Genomic DNA, 14,812 nt, shown 5'->3' with positions numbered 1-14,812 from the left:
GACAAAGTTATTGTCCCTTTTCAAAGAGTTATTCCCACACCGTGATCCCCTTTGGGCAGATGCTGAGAGACCAGGGAGAAGAGAAATTCTTCTGGGACTTCTCTCAGTGTAGGACTCAGAAATTGGTTAAACTCAGTGCGTCTTTGCGCTATGCTCTCATTACAGAGGACCCCAGTGAAATTTGGTTGGTAGACTTTGTGCTCAGAGCTAAATTCAAGCTGAGGCATCATGGTGTGATAGTTCATCACAAATCTTGTGCATTGAGGTGGGAATTTTACTCCCGTGTAGACTTGAAGTGGGAAAGATGCCGAAGGAAAATTCCTACAAGAATTTAACTGACTGGCATTTTAATGCATTCTAATAGTTTTGGAAAATATTTGGGCCTGAATTTCACAGGCTTAAAAGTAAAAGGGAATGAAACACTTAAGGTGGCCTTTCAAATGCTCCTTTCCCCAAACCTGGGGAAAAACCTGGTGGAGACCATGCAGGTGGCCTCGTGCATTCCCTAGAAGGACGCCTTTGATATCTGCTGCCTTTACCTGATGGTCTTCAACAATTGTGACATAAGAAATAACTCAGAAAGGGATAGGGTGGCCGTCTAATTGATCATCCATAGCAGGATACTTTTGCAAGTGAAAATGGGTATTGTTAACGCTTACACTAATACAGTGCGTGTAACCTGGGATTGTTCCTGGCTCATTGGGTCCTCTGGTCACCCTAGCAAGTAAAACCCATGGATCTGACCTCAAAACCAATTTAGGGACCAAGGTGACAGTGAGACGGCACATTTCTTATGCAATCACAAAGAGCTTTTGTCTGCAGCAGGGAGAATAAGAAAAACATACAGGAAATATTTGAGAAGTCAAAAGACTTCAGTCAGTATGTGAATCTTTCCTGTACATGGGTACTACTAATTAGGATATTTTATTTGGAGATGCTAAGATACGTGTTTACCATCTCCTTCTATTCATCCACATCATCTGCGAATTTACGGGCCTTAAATTACATGTTGTTAGGGACCATGAGTAATTCTCAGGCAATTACACCCAATTGGAACCTAGGTTAAATGACGGTGAAGACTTTCCCTCTGTCAGAGTGAAAATACTTCCTTGGGGGCTTCTTTGTGAGATCTGTTGGCAGTACTGACAGTGGTCCATTCCAGCAGGGATGCAAAACAAAGGCTAAAAGCTTTAAACAAAATATTGGTTCTAACACCATTCTGAATATTTCAGAAAATGCGCATAGAATGCACAACCCAGAAGCGACTTACTATTTTTTTTCCCTTCTGTGTCAGGACTGAAATGCTAACTGTGATCATTTGTTTCTTTACAGGTTCTTCTTGAAATTTTTCCTCAAATGTAACCAAAATTGCCTAAAGAATGCAGGAAACCCACGTGATATGCGGAGATTCCAGGTGGGTCTGTCTTGTCTTTCTTAAATCTCAATAACGACATGAATTTCAGGAGAGGGTAAAAAAGTCTTAGACAGAAGATACAGAGTATAGCTGTTTCCCCAGGGATGAAGAGCAGGTGATGTTCTTAGTCCCCCAGGTCTCTGCTCTCTAGGAGTTGTTTTCATTAGAGAAGAATTGGGACCACACCACCTGCGTTCACTGGTTTAGCCTAGTTTGGCTTCTAGAATGAACTCAGGTTTCAACCTTTGCAGGTTAAGCGAAATACATAGACATGACAAACCATTGCTCAAAGTTTTCCAACTAGAAAACTGGGAAACAAGAGCTTTGTTCTGTATGAGAATTATACCACCTTCTTCCTTTCTTTCTCTCTGTTCTCCTCTTCCAATCTTTGAAATTGTTAGCAGTACTTATCATTAAACATGCACCCCTTAAGAAGCAATGCATACCTAGACCAGTATGAGTGACACTCAGTTCTGTTTCAGAGGTGTCATTGTACAGCACAGGTAAATGTTCTCCAGCACCCGTCAGATCTGCCACCATTTAAAGCACGAGGGGCATGCTAACCTCCTATAATTATACATTTGCTGAAGGAAAAAGATGTGAAAACAAATGTGTTAACTTCCATGACACAGAATGGAAGTTGGGTTTTAGTAAAGGTTGTTAAGTCCTAGATCGGTGTTTCATAAACTTGAAAGTGTCAAGAATCCCCTGGGGATCTAGTGAAAATGCTAATTGACATCTGGGGTGAGCCAGAAATGCTACATGTCTAATGTGCTCCCAAGTGATGCTAATACCATGGACCACACTTTGAGTAGCTAATACCATGGACCACACTAATTCTAGGGCCTACGATTGTTGTCCATCTAATTTTATGGTTAAGTCATTTGCATGGTCAATGCTAGTTTCCCCATCAGTGTAATGACCCATATATGTAGGCCCATCCGGTCTGTATGGTGCTGGAAGTATGCTCTTAGGTATAGTTAGTCAGCCTTAAGTATAGATTGAAATGTATGAGCGCTGAGAGAATCTTGAAAATTTCTAGCTGCCCAGTCTCTGATGGGAAAAAGGGAAGGGATAATTCTGAGCATTGATTTTCCGATGTCAAGATCTCTTAGTCTCCAAGATGATTATGTTTTAAAGGGGTGAGACTTGTTAGCCTCATGAAAGAACAAATTCAGTGGAAAGAAGACATCGTCTTCTGAGATTCTGAAGTGTTTCTCTAAAATCATTTTGGCTCAGCCACCTTTTGTCCTCACCGAGGTGAATGGGGAGAATCCTTAGATTCCTAGAAAATGGTTCTCCTGGCTAGCCTCTGAGCCCAAGTTGGAAGACTTGGGCATTCTCGTTTCCACACAGGACTTTTGGTGTTGAGTTGGAGTCAGCTTTGCTGGTGGAACAACACATGTGATGCCACTAAGTGTGTGTTGCTAAGTGTCCTGCACCATGAGGTTGGTGTCACTGTTTTGTGGCTTGCTTGGGCCTTGAGATGAGACCTATGTCTCCGTCGAGCAAGCGTGGGTTAGGAACGAGGCCTATCCAGGCGTGAACCAACGCATGTCTAATCAGCATGCCTAATACACACGTGCAATGCAATGCCTTATGAATACTAAGCTCAGCTTTGCTGTGCCTCTCAGGGCAGCAGAGTTAGAGATGGACTTTGGTGACGCTGGGAACCTGACGGAGCATTTGTGTTAGATTTCGGGGGCCCTGTTTTCCCTCACAGGACCTGCTAGTAAAATGTCTGAAAGCCTTGAAATATAGGAATGTAGCTCTTAGATGAGAAACGAACTCAGTCTGTTATTTTTGAGTGTCTCGACTAAAGGTTTCTTTTTGCAGACAAAAGAGTTGCTCTTCGTGTAGTAGAAGAGTTATTGAGATGATGAAGCGTGGGTTAGATTTCTGGAAAGCCTCAGTTTCCTCAACTGTAAAATGGAGTCCTGTGTTTCCCTGAAAATAAGACCTAGCCGGACAATCAGTTCTAGTGCATCTTTTGGAGCAAAAATTAATACAAGGCCCGGTATTATATTGTATCGTACTGTACTATACTATACTATATTATATTTTATTATATAAGACCCGGTCTTATATTAAAGTAGAATAAGATGGGGTCTTATATTAATTTTTGCTGCAAAAGATGCATCAGAGTTGATTGTCTGGCTAGGTCTTATTTTCGGGGAAACACGGTAAAACTGATGATTTTGCTATTTTACAACATGTGAAAGAAAGACATTTTGCACGTGTAAGCAATTTGCAAATGATAAAATATAAATGTAAGCCTTTGGAGAAAAAACTTAGCGAGAAACTAAAGCCTTGTCATTATTTCAGTACAGGGTTTCTCCAGTCTGGGTACAATTGACATTTTAGACTGGATAATCCTTTGCTGGGGGGAGTGCAGGGGGGATTTGTCCTGTGCGTTGTAGGATGTTAAGCAGTTGTCACTGGCCTCTACCGCTAGATGCCAGTAGAGAACCCCCACTCCTTTGCCCCTCCCCCGCAGTCATGACAAACATTGATGTCACCAGACATCGTCAGTTGTCCCCTGGTTGGGGTGGGGGTGCAAAATCGCCCCTGGTTGAGAATCACTGGTTCAGTCCTATACCTGATGACCTCTGGCAAACTCTTCTTGGTGACAATGCACTGTCCAAAAGAGTGCACTCTGGTTAGGCATGAGAGCTACCTGACACAGGCCCACACTGTCCTTCAAATACATTATGATTTATCTGAACGCTGGCAATGCTCTTTGCTGTGATTCTCCAGCTGTCCTAAAATAGGTGGCCCTCTCAGAAGGGGCAGCTACCTTGGCCACCTCACAGTCAGTGTTTGAGCTGAAGAAAGAGCCGTATCGCTGTCTATCAGCAACAACCAATTCCTTTCTGCATTGCAGATTTAAGCTGCGTTGTTCCCATCACCTACTGGTTACTTCCTGGGGGAGGTAGAGAGAGCCGATGACAGAATGAATACTGACTCGTTTTGTTTTGTATCGGTGCATGTTTACACATTTCTTTAATTATCATTTTACACAATAAGCACATGGTCTCATGCATGTAGGCACGTGGATATTTATGCAATGATAGAATAGATGAATTGCCTCAATAAAGTAAAACTTCAGCTATCCCTTATTCAACTGTTCCATTTTTTTCTCCAGTCTTATTTCTTTCATGACTCTTTCCTCCTGTTTCTTTACATCAATTCATGCTGGTAGCCACTCCATCCTTCTTAAATCCATCTTTTTCCTTGGATTTCAGAACAGCATTCATTCATTCTCAGTGCCCTCCAAGGGGTGCTCTTGGTCTGCTCTCCTGTAAATCTTGGGGTTCCCTAAGATTTCTTTTGAGATCCAAATCATTTTTTATAGGCTCCCCTGAGTATCTCCTCTACCCTCCAGTACCTTAACCACTTTTTGGGCATTGAGAATTGAGTCAGGTTCCCTGAGACCTGGCATTCAGATACAGACCTAGCCAAACAGCTGCCTGCTGGAAATTTCCAGGTACCTCAATTCACTGAGCCCCAAACTCCATTATCATCCTTCGTTCTTTTCCTCTTGTGCCTCCATCCCAAGCTGGTTTTTCTTCCTGTGTTCTGTCTTGGTTCATTCCTAACTTCATTAAGTGCTGGGGTGATGACTGCTTATATTTGTGTCTACATTCAGTGTGTTCCATACACGTGTGTATAAACATACTGGTCCGTATGTGTACCTTGACGTACATCTGTGGACATCAGCCATAATGATGATGACGATGATAAAGCGAACATTTACTGGGTACTTATTATGTGAGAGGTGTTATACCAAGCAGTTACATGAGTTATCATATTTATCTTTACAATATCCCTGTTAGGAGTGGGCAATTATGGATTTGTCCCATTTTACAGATGAGGGGACTGAGGCGCAGAGAAGTTAAGCACTTTGCCCAAAGTCCCCCGTCTGCTAAGTAGTGAGGCAGTGATTCACTCAATCAGTGTGACTCAGATGTTATCTAAGGTTGTAGAACAGGCGAGAACTTGTCTGGAGTCTGTTGGCAGATACTTAGCGAGGCAATAAGGAGGTCTCCTGACGTCTGAGAGCCACAGTGGCTCCCACAGATATGTGCTGGAATCTCAGGAAAGCCCAGGAGGGGCTTTCAGGAGAGGTGTCGCCCTAAGAGGGTTTAAAGACACCATCTGCCTGAAGAGCATTGGAACGCCGCCACCAAATTGGTCAAGCAGAGGGGAGGGTTATGTGGAAGGGGAGGAATGTGAGCCTTGTTTCTGAACAAAGCGGGTCCCTATTTACTCGCATGAACTTTAGAAAAAGAAGCTGTTACTCAGGAGACTGCCTGAGCTTCGCTTAACCTATGGAGGTTTGGGCCAGTTCTCCAGGGCAGGAAAGAACCCCACCTCGAGGGAGCCTGGGTAAAGTGGCCCCGGCATTCTTTGAGTACTGTGTTAAGAAATCACACTGAAGGTCCCAATCCTGGGACTGAACCGAGAGGGGAACGCGGGCCTGCCCCGCAGCCATCCTGGCTGACAGAGACGTGTCACGGAGACATTGGTTGAAGGTTTCCTATGAACAAGACATAGTTTCCATCATTTTTCTCATAGAACACTAATTGGGAAGCTGGTTTCAAATATTTTTTCGTTGCTGTTGCCTCTGAGGGGGAGTGAGTATCTTTTTTGGCATGAGAAAGCTCTGGTTTCCTCTTGACATCTCAATGTGATTGTTCCCAGTTATATTGAAAACCCGAGACCTGGAGACATCTGATTGAAAATGCGCTCTCCTGCCTATTAAGTGGGCTCTTTCCAATTGTCATGGATGCTCTTTTTCTCTCATCCCATTTTGTATGCTTACCAGGTCAGGCTCATCTTCATACAGCCATGCCAGAGCGTGTCTCTTCTGAACAGCAATCAGGGGCCTGTGTAGGTGACTGAGGAGGACATAAGAAAGGTTGTTGATCTCTTGACATGTAAAGACATTCTGTCAAGCAAACTCAGCCTCACAGTGGCTGAGCTTCTGGTGTGTAAACAGAGACTGCTTAATTACACAGGTCATGTCAATTAGTGTGACCTTAGCGTTTTCAAGAAATTAATCACTTTCCGCAGAGCTTGGCTGTGTTCATACTTTAAGGCAGTATAGAGTAAGCCTCGTGGAAATCTGGCACAATCTCTTTTTTTTTTCCCTTTTAAATTTACAATGGATGTTTTCTTTTGAAGTCCCCAGGTTCTGGTTAGGGTAACAAACTTGCTTAAATACAACTGTGGATACAGGCTTCATTCAGTTCTAGTGGGTGTGGGGAGGTGGGAGGAAGGGAGAAGGGGCGGGGCGGTGGGGTAAGCTAGGGATGGAAACAGCTCATGACAGGGAGAAATTCACTGGGACTAAATGAGCCTATTTCTTCATCTTGACACTAAAAAGATGCTAATGTCAAAGGACTGTGTTAAAATCATGTCACGGGTCTGGTTTTTAACTGACAGGAGCTAGACAATTCAAGGTTAAGATTTAAATCCTTATCAATAGCTTTCCTTGTTGGGGCTGGCAGAATAAGGATGGTGAGGGGAAGAACAAGAATTGGGTACAAGCTGTCTTCATGGGAGATACTATGACACCTGGAAGCTGTGAAGTAAAGTATACATTTCCAAATTCATCTTATTTCCAACGAAGTTCTTCCCTAGGCTATAAATCTGTATGTAGAAATGTTAGCTCTCTGACTACCTATGAATATAAATGTAAGCTGTATTCATTCATTCTTGCATGCGTGCACTCAGGAGTATCTATTGGTCTGGTAGGTGGTGAGTATCTTGTGATGACAAAGGAAGAGAGGGTGTTTGTCCTCATGAAACTTGTGTTCTAGTTGGGGTCTATTAGCTAGGATAATACTAGCTGCTGTAACAAATAGACCAAAGACTATATAAGGGGTCAGGTACAACAGAAGTGATTTCTTGCTCACATAATGATACAAGGCAGGTGTTCCTGTTGGTGAGTAGATCTTGCCCAGGAAGTGATGTGGGAAATTGGGCTCTCTTCGTTTTGTGTGTCCACTATTCTTTAGAACCTGGTTGTCTCCATCCAGCCAGCTGAAAGAGACAGAGTGCATGGAGGGGCCATGGCCCTCTGAAAACCCTGGGTTTAGAAATGGTCCTTGTCAGAGCTGTTCACATTCCACTGTCTAGAAGTCTGTCACACGGCCCTACATAACCAAGGGAGGCCTGCTCATGTCTAGTTGTACAGCCCAAGAAGAAGAGAAAATAGATGTGTACAGAACAATTGCCATCAGCTTCTGCAATGTGTACAAATTATAATTGCAAATCATTGAAAATTATAAATATTGCTGTAAAGAAAATTAAACAGGATATTCTGAGAGAGAATAACAGTAGAATGGGTAATGGGAACGTACTTTAAAGTAGGTGACCAGGAAAAGCTTCTGGGGAGATACCATTTAAGCTCAGAGCTAAAGAATACGAAGAAATCGTCTTGAGACGAGCCAGAAGAATTCCCTGGGCAGAGAGAGCAGCAAGCCCAGAATTCATATTTATCTGAGGAGATGAAAAAAAAAATCTTCCTTCGCTTCTCAGTTATTGGGAATGGGGGATAGAAAACATGAAGCGAAACCACCAGATTGTTCATCCCAAATTCCCACCAAAAAATGTATGTTCTTTAAAAAAGGATGACATGAGAAGTGACATTAAAAGGCAACTCTCTCTCTGCCCCCCTTTTTTTGTAAGTTCTATAAATTTTGAAGGATCCTTGTTATTTATTCAAAAACCCACAGAGGCTCTGAATCAATATGTTATAGGGTATCATTAGAGGATTCTTAAAATACATGCCCAACCTCTGCACTTTCGGCTTGCTTGGAAAGGCACTTAAAAAAAGAAGGAAATATTCTCATCCCCTGTCTTTCTCTCCCACTGTCCCCCTCCCCCGTCTTATATTGTTTTGACAAACAGCACATCTCGCAATTAAATTCTTTCCCAACAAAATGCTACGGACCCGAGCTGCAATCACGCCTTTCATACAGAATAATTTCAAGATGCACCATGCTGATTAATTATACTGAAAGCAGCTCTAATGATAGTTTTAGAATACAGGATTAATTCACATAACATGGTAAATACAAATGGTGGATTTTCAACCTGATGTATTAAACCATTACGGCTTATTGGGCAAATATATATCTTGGCATGAGCCTTATGTTGGGCCTTGGCAGAAAATATGCATCAGTGAGAAGGAATCCTTATGAACTGGATTTGTTGAGTGGTAGCTCTGCACTTAGAGGAAATAAATTCCTACATTAAGTACAGTCATTATTGAAAAAATGTAAAATACATGAAAGGATAGATAGAAAAGTGCTTGGTTTGATCTGTGTTGCCCATGGATATTGGTTCCGAGGATGCCAATACTGATTGAGACTTACCAACAAAAGATATTTTATTCTTCCACTTTTTAAGTTGTAACTTATAGAGCTCTTATTATGTGTGACACACTGTAGTACTATGTTTTCTGTGTCTTATTTATTTTTCTAATGCCCTTTCCCTCATTTACTATGCTCCAAACAAGCACATTGGCCTTCCTTCGGTTCCTTCATTTCTCCCGAATACACTGAACTCATTCCTGCCTCAGGATCTTTGCACTTGCTATTTCAGCTCCCTGGGAAATTCTTCTGTCACTTCATTGAATGGCTGAATACTTTATTACTCAGATTTCAGCTAAAATGTCACCACCTCAGAGAGGCCTTCCTTAATCTCCCAATCAGAAATAACTCCCACCTAAGGTATCACCCCCTCCCCATTTTATTTTCTTCTTAGAATTTTTCACATTCCGAAATTTGCTTTCATTATTTACTTTTATAGTCTCAAAGCGTCCTTCTGTCCCCGATAAGAACTAAGCTCTTTGTGGGCAAATACTTTATCTGCCTTGTTCATTGTTGCTTCTCCAATTCACAGAATAAGCCTGGCACATAGTAGGCTCACAACTTATTCCGATGATTAAGTGACTTATCTAAGGTTATGAACTAGGAAGTGGTGAAGTTGGGGTTCAGACTCAAGACTATCTGACCCTGGAATCTGAGCTATTGACCAATATGCTATTTTCTTGCTCCCAATGTCAACATCTGTGTGAGAGTCCCATTGGTGGAGAGCACATGGCAAGTTTGTATGTGTTGGCGCACTGCTACTTAGAACAACCAGTGGGAACACCAACGGAGAGGACCAGTTAAATGCCAGTTATACCCTCAAGAGTCATCACAACTGTCCTGATCCAGAGAGGGAGAAACAAGGTTCAGATCACTGAGGAGCTTTTTATGTCTAGTATGTGTCATAGTTTACTATACAGAAGGTGAGTCTAGTTTCCAAAGGTCTAAATTCGTTTAGCCCAAATATCTGAGGATTTAGAAGTATATGGTCTTGTCTTACTGTTAAAAGAAGAAGTATTTTTGCCTTGAGCCTTAAAGTATGATTTGAATTCAGTTACTCCCTTACTCCAGCAGTTCCACTCTGTTACATTCTGTAGGTTCATGCGTCCTTCATAATTTTTAATGAGTTATTTGGGATCTTTCAACCAGATAGAAACTAGCAATCAGGCAGGTTTTAGAGAATATCTCATTCCATATCCGTCAAGGATATTTTAAAGGACAAAGTTAATGAAGACCTAACTGCTGCAGACCGTTTTTATGTAAATAGTACTTAAAGTGTAGTGAGTCACACAGACACCAGAGATGTGTCCTGGAAAGTATCAGGAGAGTCCGGGGAGAGAGGGCTTAAGCCAGGAGTGTGTATTGAGAGGCCAGAGGCTGTTGCTGGTGAGAGTGGGACCTGCAGTCTGGAAGTTCCCCTTCAGGCTTGCTTCTGCTCTGAATTTGAGGATGTTTTTAATCCACTTGGGACTCAGTTTTCCAAGCTGTAAAAGGAGGTGTTGGGCAAATTTGCAGTGTCATAAGTACTGGGGATGACTTTTGTTGTTTTCTCTTATGAACTTCATGGGATGACATATTTTTCAACCTAATGACATTTATTAAGATTCATCCTATTTTAAAATTATTCGAAGCCATGTACAACCACCAACTCAGAGCTTCTTCTGTGCCTGAGATAACCTGTGTTTCCATGTGGAGATGATCTGATCCCACCCATGTCAGCAAAGGAAGTTTCCTGAATGTGCAGCCTCACTATGGGTGAATTTAAGATTCCCTCTCTGCAGTGTTGTCCCCATGACTACATTTGGAAACTGTTCATTGGAAGCCACTGTATTGGCTGATCTCTTGGGTCTCTTGTGACTCTAACAATTGAGGAGTCTGTAAAGAGTGGCTCCGAGGACAGGTAGGGTGGAAAATGTGGGCTGCGTGAGGCCGTGTAAGAGTTTGATGGCATCGACTGTTTTGTAGAGTAGGTTTACATTTACAGAAAGATGAAGGGAAAGTACAGAGAGTTCGTATAGACTCCTTCCATCCCCTCCCGTTTCCTGTTATTGACATTTTGCATTAGTGTGATACATGTGTTACAATTGATGTACTAATTTTGATGCACTATTGTCAACTAATGTCCATAGTTCACACTAGTGTCCATCTTTCTATGTTCTGTGCATTTGGACAAACGCACGCTGTTATGTATCTACCATTAATGAATCACATGGAATGGTTTCTATGCCCCGAAATTCCCTGTGCTCTGCCTATTCCTCCCTCCTGCCCGCCTCCCAAACACCTGGCAACCACTGATCTTTTGCTGTCTCCATACTTTTGCCTGTTCCAGAATGTAATTGGAATCATGCAATGGATAGTCTGTCCAGATTGGCTTCATTCATTTAGCACTATGCATTTAAGGTTCCTCCATGTCTTTTTGTGGCTTATAGCTCCTTTCTTTTTATTGCTGTATAATATCCCATTCTATGGATTACTAGTGTGTATGGCATTCGCCTATGGAAGGACATCTTGACTGCCGATGCCTTTTGTTTAGCTGAATTTTTTATTGCTGTAATTTTCAATTCCTATGCAGTTGTATGAAATAATACAGAGTGATCCTGGGTACCCTTTACTTAGTCCCCAACAGTAATCTTTTGCAAAACTACGGTGAAATATTACATTGTTCTGTACAGTATTCATTCAGGATATGAGCTTTGATAAATCCACCCATCTTCAAATTTCTCTAGTTTTACTGTGTGTGTGTGTGTGTGTGTGTGTGGTGTGTGTTTAGTTCGGTAAACTTTTCATGTGTAGGTCTGTGTATCTCGCACTGTACTCAGGACACTGGGCGTGCCTGTCACCACAAGGGTCCCTTCTGTTATCCTTTCACAGTCGCCACATCCACCTTCCCTTTATTCCTAACCCTCGGCAACTGCTAATCTCTTCTCCATTTCTAAAATTTTATTTCAGGAATGTTAAGTAAATGGAATCATGCAGTGTATTAGTTTGCTAGGGCTGCCATAACAAAATACCACAGACTGGGTGGCTTAAACAACAGACATTTGTTTGGTCGTAGTTTCGGAGGCTGCAAGTCCAGGATGAAGTTGTCAGCAGGGTTGGTGTTCTCTGAGACTTCTCTCCTTGGCTTGCAGATGCCCGCCTTCTCGCTGTGTCCTTACACGGTCTTTCCTCTTTGTCCACATACCCCTGGCGTCTCTCTGTGTCCAAACTTCTTCTTCCTTAGAAGAACCCCAGTCAGACTGGATTGGAGCCCACCCTAAAGGCTTCTTTTTAACTGAATCACCTCTTTAAAGCCCTATCTCCAAATACATGCACATTCTGAGGTCCTGGGAGTTAGGATTGCAATAGATGAAATTTTGGGGGGCACGTGAAGGGGTCGGGGGACACAATTCATATGTAGTATGTAATCTTTGGTATTGGCTTTTTTCACTTGCCTTACATCTCTGGAGATTCATCCAGGTGTATCAGTAGTTTGTTTGTTTTTATGGCTGAGCATTATTCCATGGGATGCTGCTTAATGCCTTTTTATTTCATGTACTTCAAGCCAGTGCATTTAATGCCTTATACTAGGGGCCCTAAAATAATGCAAACATAGAATAAGCAAAACCCAGAGATAAGGATGTCATATAAAGACCAACTTTAGCTTTACTTCCCTTAACACTAAGTTACCATATATCAGCCTTGAAAGTCAAAATTTATAATTAAAAAAATTAATAATCATTTCAAATTAACGTGCTAACGTGGTTATTTTTTGGAGGGAGGTACTTACTACCAAAATATTCTAAATTTAAATATTGAAAATATTTTTCTGGTCTGATCTGTCCCCTGATTCCATATGCTATAGAAATGTTTAAAGATACAGATTTCAACTCTTACGGTGGCTTTTGTTGCAACCACTGACTTCTTCTACATGAGCGTCCACTTGTATTAATGTGACCTCCCACCCATGACTGAATTTAGCTGCTTTTTGAAAATCTGCTCACGAGACAGAGATTATGCTTCATGAATCTTAGATAATATGGTTGGGACATACAAGGTGTCCTGGCTGGTGAGGGGAAGAGGGACAGCCCGAGAAATGACAGCGAGGAAATCCTACCCAATAACAAAACTTCCAGAGAACCCCTAATTCATAGGACGTATTGGGAAACCTAGACTCAGTTGATAAGATGTCCTCTGTACAGACTATTTGCAAAGCAGTAAGAGTTCATGGAGTTGCAAGCCTTGAATGATTAGCAGGCTAAGATGCGGATGGATTCTAGAAAGCAAAATTACCTAGGTCAGTGAAGTTTGCAATTCCTAAGAGGCCTAAATTATATAATTATATGTTGTAAGCACAAAGGTCCTTAAAATTGTTTAATTGTTAGACTGATAGAGCAGTGAACATAGAAGAGGAAATCATTTCTATATATTTCTATTAAAAATAACAGTTTGTGCTGATTCCTCTTTACGGCAATCAAGAGGCTCCATACTGTCAGCCCAACACAGTCTCTGAACCTTTTCGTGAGCATTACCAACAAAGCAACAACTACCGAAGTACTGTCATGAACATTTGTTGAGTTCTCAGTATAAACCAGGAACCACACTAGGGAGGCACTTTAAATAACGTCAGCCTTACAGTGACCTTACGAGTTAGGTACTACTATTATTTCCATTTGAGAGTCAAGAACACTGGGACACAGACGGGTTAAGTTAACCTGGCCAAAGTCACATCGACAGTAAAGCTTAGGAGTCAAGAATCATACATTTTGTGTTGAATTTTTCCCGGTTTAAATAGAGGAAGGTAAAGAGTAAAAAATAATAACCTTTAGGGATATCTAGATCCAGGATATAACAGATTCTGAACCACTGAGATGAGCCAAGAAACTGGAAACATGAATGTTAAATCTTCAAATTCTGTGGGTAGCTGCAGACTTCTCTTCTGCCCTTTTTAACCCCTCACACTGAATACCCTCACCTGGAGGACTGAACCCAGATATATGTGCCAAGGAACATGCTGGGTTTTCATCAGCACATCTCGGTTTTGCTATAGTAAAAAGCTATGCCCCTCCCCCAAATACAAATTTGATTCTAAAAAATATATATATGTGTATACAACCCTAAATATGTCCACTTAGACTAAAACTTATTTCAGGCGATATAACTTGGACATCCTCATGAATAAATTGGAACAATTTATTTCAAAACTATTCTACAGCAGCACTGCCCAATTGAGCATATGATGGACATATTCTCTATCTGCCCTGTCCAGTATAGTAGCCTGTAGCCACATGTGGCTACTGACCGCTGGAAATGTAGCTATGGAGACTCAGGAACAATGGAATTTTAAATTTTACTTAGTTTGAATTTAAATAGTGTGTGGTTACTGTATTGGACAGTGCAATTCCAGAGAGTAAAGGTTTCGTTATAACAGATATCATAAAATTCTAAATATACCTGGTCCCCATATTCCCTTCATTTCTTTCCATGAGCAGGGGAATGAAGAAGTGGGCAGAGAGGGAAGGGGTGGTCGAGTCCAAACGTAAAATCATTTTCCATGTTTATCTGTCCCAAATTCAAGCTGTGCTTTGTTGACAAAATTTGGGAAGGTTGAAGGTTTGGCAGGCCCGCCTGTCCCCTTGCCTGCATGAATATGTCAGCACCTCATTAATCTTCTGTTAAAACTGTAAAAGGCCCTTTTCCCTCCTACTATGGGCCTGTTTTTAAAAGGACACTTCAGTGCCCCCTTTGCATTTAAAAGTTAGATTTTTTAAATTTACAAGTTGCTCTGTGGATTAATTTAAGTATATATTTTATTTAAATATACTCGGTCATTTCCAAATTGCAATGAGAGAAATTATTTGGGGACAGGGAAGTTAAAATGTATTATGTCATGAGTTTTTGAGGAACATGTTAGCTGTTTATTTTCTAGAAATTAAAGGTATGAGGAGTCTCTGTGTTATCTTTCTCCAATTTTAACTGGTCTTTCCATGAAATGATTCTGTCACACATGTGGCCATGGTGATCCTTCTCTTGCCAA

The 14,812-nt window shown here is 41.5% G+C and overlaps 1 protein-coding gene across 10 annotated transcripts in view; it reads left to right on the top strand.

The window, feature by feature from the left end:
- The window catches only part of EBF1 (EBF transcription factor 1), a 379,176-nt gene that overhangs the window by 237,383 nt on the left and 126,981 nt on the right, over window positions 1-14,812 (top strand). For all 10 annotated transcript variants that reach the window (XM_033096242.1, XM_033096250.1, XM_033096245.1 and 7 more), the window contains exon 7: window positions 1,333-1,414. In XM_033096242.1, coding sequence (XP_032952133.1) covers window positions 1,333-1,414 — 82 coding nt within the window. The remainder of the gene's footprint in view (window positions 1-1,332; window positions 1,415-14,812) is intronic.

Source organism: Rhinolophus ferrumequinum, chromosome 24 (genome assembly GCF_004115265.2).
Source record: "Rhinolophus ferrumequinum isolate MPI-CBG mRhiFer1 chromosome 24, mRhiFer1_v1.p, whole genome shotgun sequence".
Classification (NCBI taxonomy): domain Eukaryota; kingdom Metazoa; phylum Chordata; class Mammalia; order Chiroptera; family Rhinolophidae; genus Rhinolophus; species Rhinolophus ferrumequinum.
The sequence above is the reverse complement of the archived record's forward strand: the minus strand, read 5'-3'. Positions and strand labels throughout refer to the sequence as shown.